General features: G+C 33.6%; 1 protein-coding gene across 5 annotated transcripts in view; it reads right to left on the bottom strand.

Annotated features, from left to right (window-relative positions):
• Positions 1-458: 458 nt before the first annotated feature.
• Positions 459-5,815, bottom strand: part of LOC119636361 (serine-rich adhesin for platelets) — a 126,733-nt gene continuing 121,376 nt past the window's right edge. For 4 of the 5 annotated variants that reach the window (XM_038031673.1, XM_038031675.1, XM_038031676.1 and 1 more), the window contains 6 exons: positions 5,702-5,815; positions 3,047-3,246; positions 2,034-2,984; positions 1,764-1,958; positions 701-862; positions 459-619 (listed from right to left, as the gene is read on the bottom strand). In XM_038031673.1, coding sequence (XP_037887601.1) covers positions 498-619; positions 701-862; positions 1,764-1,958; positions 2,034-2,984; positions 3,047-3,246; positions 5,702-5,815 — 1,744 coding nt within the window. In that variant the 3' untranslated portion in view covers positions 459-497. Of the gene's footprint in view, positions 631-700; positions 863-1,763; positions 1,959-2,033; positions 2,985-3,046; positions 3,247-5,701 lie in introns of all 5 variants that reach the window. The other variant, XM_038031674.1, reaches the window with a different exon arrangement.

Here is a 5,815-nt window from a genome sequence, read left to right as displayed (position 1 = left end):
AATTTTTTAATTACAATTTTGTTTTATGCTAAAATAAAAACTAAATCCATGTCATATGAAAATAGTTTATAAATTATAATATTTAGTTTTTCTTTTTTAGTAGTAAAAAATAATTTCATAGATTTTTCCCCATATATGATTATTGTTTTTATTTTATTTTATTTTTTTTTTTTTTTTTTTTTGTTTTCATTAAATTATTGATATCATCACTCGCTTAGATTAACATACACGTACACCTAATCGTGTAAATACAATGATGTATATAAACTTTATTATGATTTGACACTTATTTTCATAACTACTTTCCATTTTGCTTGTTTTTATAAATATTTATTATTGTATTGTTGCTTTTTTGCTCTCTCTCGAGAGAGCTTTCTTAAATTTATTTTTGCTTTCATGAGGGATTGTTGTTGTTGTTGTTGTTTTTGTTGCTGTTGTTGCTGTTTTTGTTCTTGTTGTTATTGATTTGTTTATTATTTTTTTTTTTTAAGTTTTATTTATGGTGAAACATATGGTGGCGGTTTACGATATGATGGCGTAGCCGGCGATTTCCCTCTCGCTTCGCGACCTCCCACAACTACGGCTGGCGGCGGCACGTATTCATCGACATCATTATCACCTAAAATTAAACTTCATTATTTTAATGATTTTTTGTTAACATCTACGCAACTACTTTAAATATAGAAAAGTTATAACCTACCGTTCATATTGGACGTATTGTAGGACGGTGGCAGTAATGGTGGCTTCTCATCTTTCAATATAATGGGACTCTTGTTACCGATTTCCGGTTTCTCATCCAATTCATCTTGAAAGATCACAGGTATGCCTTTAGTGCGAAACGATTTACGTTCTTCTTCGTCACCTAATAAAAATTAGAGACAAAATAAAAGAGAATAATAATAATAATAGTAAGTACACCCATTACTGTTAATCTTAAAAAAAAGACCAAAAAAAGGGAAAAAAGAGTTACATTTTCATGTTCTACAATATTGAGTGGGCGCGGGCGAAAAAGTAAAAAAACACAAAAAGGAAATGTGTTCAGAGTCGTGTGGGTATTGTAGGCGTGTCATTCTTTTACAATTTTTTAGACGATATATATTAATTATTGCGAACGGGAGAATGTTTACCACAGATACAATACAACTGTACAGATGGAAAGATGAACAGATAGAAATGCTTAAGTGCAGTCCAAATTTGAAACTGGATAAGAATTTCTATAGTTTATGGGATGGTTTCTAAAGCTTGCTTCTTTCTACGTGTTATATTCGTCCACTACAATGTCGAGTAGGCGCTTTCAATTTGTTCCATCCTCGTATAGGTACTACACCACGTTAAAATTTTTATCTTCTACTGTAGTTTGTGTGATGAGCAAAAACCTTTTGAAAACCAAATGTTTTCTTAGTTTCCGTGGTACTCTATAGATTTGTGTTTCGACCGGTTTGGCTAATTTCTGATACCAACCTGCATGCAAGAGCGTGCAATCTTTGTGTCAACTTTGAAGCCGACAACTTAATTTTTACGTTCGGAGGAATGTTTACAGCATACGGACAGACGGACATATCTCAATCGAATTCAGAATTTTATGCTGATTAAAAATATATATATACTTTGAAGCCTCTTTCTGGGCGTTGCAATGTATATATATATATACACATATATGCTGTGAAAATGAGATATACATATATCATGTCCTTCGGTAAGGGGTATAAAGAGGAATTTATTTTTTGCAACTCATAATATTAGAGGCAAAAGAAAAAACGTACCCAATTCCATTTTACCACTTTTACGCCTTCGACGATGTAAACAGCAAGCTATTATGGCCGCTACTAGAACCATAACTACAATAATAATCGCCGGCATAATTATGGTAAACATATAGTCATCGGAGAATGTAGATCTCAATAAAGGTTCTTCAGTTCGATTGGGTATAAATTCACGATGAGTAACATCGGTTTGCGCTAAAACAACACAATAAGAGAAAAAATTACTTTTGCTTACTATTCCACATATTTGGTTTTCCTTCGAGAACTTACGATTACATATTCCTAATGTTGACAACTGAACATTGGTGACATTCAGTTCTGGTCCCATTAATTTTTTAACTTTGTCTCTCACAGCATGACCATCCAAATAGATGTTGCGAGCCATTTCGATTTCCTCTTCCGGACAACGATTATGCATTTTAAATAACGTAGTATTGTAGAAATTCACTATAGTGCCATCGGCGTCATGATGTGTTGTCACCGATCGTATTTGTATATTCTGCGTAGAGCCATCGCCAAACAGTTGAGCTATACGTTCGACAAATTTCCGTTGCAAATCAGCGTTAAACTGTTCATGCCTTATGGCCAAATAGATTTTGAAGTAAACGCTAAACTCCCGTTTAGGTGCATGATTAACTTGAACAACTAAAGCGTCTGTGGCCGTTAAACCGCCAGAATCTTCTGCCACCAATAAATATTCTTCGGGACCGATATCTCCACCTTTCGGTATACCATAAAATTCATGATTTTTTACATCAAATTGCAACCAATGACGTGGATTTAAATCTTTATTATCTTTAGTTTTTAAATTCAATTTCAATTCATTATCATTGGGATCAAAGAAAGTATCACTGGGTACTTTATAAACCAATAGATGCCCTGTAGTTGCCACTACACGATCAACTTGATTACGTGGAACTGGTGGTGAGTTCTTCACACTAATGGACGGTGTTTTCGGTTTAATAGACACTATCTTTTGACAAGGTCCGGTTAGCTGGCCAGTAATAGATTTAATACCCAATATGGGATGCACTAAATCACTCAAGCGTTGAGCATCCAAATGTTTAACTAAATTATTTAATTCCGATTCCGGGCATTGACTTGTCGGTATTGTTTCATTAAAGTAAACCAAAGTAGCAGTATGAGGATCTTGAGATGTTTGCCTTATCTCGCGAACAACAATTGATTTCGTGCTATTGTCTCCCATGGTAGTAGCGATAGCTAAAAAAAAAAAAAAACGCTTATTATTTTTCATCCTTTAATTTGCAATTTTTATAATTTACCCTCAATCAGTTTCAATTGCCAATCAATGTAATGAATATTTTTCTCATTAATTTTAACCGCAATATTAATTTCATGATTAACAGTGCGTACACCACGATGTTGTTGCACCGAAATTTCAACAGTTTCTGTTACAGATTCATTGCCCGAATCGGTGGCTGTAAGACGATATTGCCATTTTGAAACGGCATCATCCAATGGTCTACAATGCAAAGATATAAGAAAATAAAGCAACAAATCAAAGTGTTAATAAAAATCTTTTTGAATGTGACGGCGAAAAGCTTGACCTAGACATTTCAAATTGTTAACGACACCGCATGCAACCGGTTAACTTAAGTGACAGTGTAAAATGGTTAGTTAATCCATTTGCAAGGTCAAAAGATAACTCTAAGGGAATCTACATTGCTCCAATTCTCCTTATTTTCAACAATGTAAGTCGACTTGATTAAGAACTATTTGAAAAGTTGATAGAGTTTACATTTTTATAAAAATAAGAATTAAAGAATATATCCGACGAGTTTGCGGATGACTATGCTTCACTTTGCCTAGGAGAATGAAATGGTTACAGCCTATTACGATCACCTAATCGATAACTGTTATGTGATTACCTATCTATAGAGAACTTATTATGCAGTAGGACGGATGATTTTTACAAAGCAATACAATTGGTTCGCTTAATAGGGTCAATTCGTACCGTGCTACAGCGAAACCGTGTTTTATAAGTACCGCATTCGGAAACGCCTGCACATAGTAAATTTTTATGCGGAGATGTAGAGATGATTCTTAGTTCTTCGAAAATGCTATACAGATTTATATAGTAGTTTTTATGCCTGCTATCGAAGTATTAATTGTGGCAAAAAGTTTGCAATAATCAGGAGAACGCTGCCGAGACTCTATAAAGTATATATTCTTGACCGATATCAAAATCTGACTTAATCTCAGCTTATCTATGGTCATAGCAAATCGTAAATCTTAAAATATCAGCTTTAAATTTGGAAATTTTAAAAACTCTTGCAGTTAGGTTGATATAGAAAACGATTTAAATGACTCAAGGCGTATGTACTGAGAGAGTTCACCTTTTCAAAAGTCAAAATAAAGCTACCATGAAATAGATTTAAATTTTCCCTTTCCTTCATATTTGATGACCTGGTAAGCCTTTTTGCCGTAAATGTGTTTATACCCCACAAAGGTTGAGGTATTTTGAACTTTTTCGGGCGGATGTAATATCCAGAAGAGCTTGGGATAGATCTACCTTAATTAAGTGTATGAAATTTGTGCGGACGTCTATAACATCCAGAAGGACTTGAGATAGATCCTTATTTTATAGCTTGTCTGTCCGCAAAAAAAATAGCTTTGTAATTCACCTTGATGTAATTTTTTGAATTCTTTACCATATAACTGTTCCTATGGAGATTGAATTTTTACATTATAAAAAAGCTTAATATTCAGTACTTTTCGATTCAAACTCGTTCAAAATAGTAATTTGATATAACAATTTACCTTACCTAATGTGGACCACGTAGATCTATTTCGTATCACGGAATGAAAAGAAAACTTTTATATTGCAAAAGCTTTAATATATAATTTTTAGTGACGAATATTGGTTTTTAGTAAAACTAATGATCAGGACTTTGGATCACATATGTGGTTTTAAGAAAATGTGAATAACTGTATTAGGCTATGTTTGCAACCTTGTAATATTACCACTATATTTTCTGTCTCCTAAATATTAAAATCGTACTGGAAAGAATCGCAAGGAGTAAACCCCTAATTGCCTGACTATTAAACTTAACGAATCAATTTTTAATAAATAAATCGTCTCTTAAAACGTAGCAATCATGTGTCCATCTATCGGCCAGCAGCTGACACATATATTTGATGTATTTTCTAGCAGCACTCCTATAATGTCTGCACGAAAAGGGCATAATTGGCCTCGCCCAATTTAGGCGATAGGCTAATGAAACTTGGTTTTCGGGAATTTTTTTTTTAAGATAAAGTTGAAGGATCTAACTATGCAACTTCCTCGATTTCGTTGGTTTTAGGTTTAAATTTATAGTCGCTCCTGACTTGTAAGCGGATCAGATAGGCGGCGGTTCCATGCGCTAGCGGGCAGGAGAATTATTAACTAAGGTTTACTACTTTCCTCATTTTTGCCCACAAATGTTAGGGTTATTATGCGAAGAAAATTTGTCTTCAGTTTTATGGCTTACAACATTTGTGGTACAATGATATAAAAAAGTTATCGAGGATACGTGCAACACCCAAGAAAGACTTGAGATAAACCCACCGAACCGGTTTAGTATGATTTCTGAAATCTATCTAAGTTCGTCTGTCCCTCTGTCCGACCTCTTCCACTACAACCTTTTCACTTGTTTCTAAGAGCACAGGCCCTTCTTTTTATACTGGCCTTACGTACGTATATAACACCTTAAACTTATTTGGAAAGCATAACACATACAGACTAAAAAAAAAGAGTTATATAGTAATCCAAAAAAAAAGGATATATTTTTGCATTAAAACTGATCGAATATTTGAAAAAATGTGAGAGGATGAGGGAATTAACATTAACATTAATTTTTTGATAAACAATTTTTTTTGAAAAAGTATTTTCGAAACCAAGTGAAAAAAAAATGGCCCTTGAAATAATAAGCACTTACAATCCATAAATTTCTCGAGCTTCTGAATTAAATTGTAACCATGAGTTGGTTTTTAATTCATGACCATCCTTATCGGTTATCTCTAAGCGTAAATTATTCATATCTTCGCTATCG

This window comes from Glossina fuscipes, unplaced genomic scaffold (genome assembly GCF_014805625.2).
Source record: "Glossina fuscipes isolate IAEA_lab_2018 unplaced genomic scaffold, Yale_Gfus_2 28, whole genome shotgun sequence".
NCBI classification, from domain to species: Eukaryota; Metazoa; Arthropoda; class Insecta; order Diptera; family Glossinidae; genus Glossina; species Glossina fuscipes.
The sequence above is the reverse complement of the archived record's forward strand: the minus strand, read 5'-3'. Positions and strand labels throughout refer to the sequence as shown.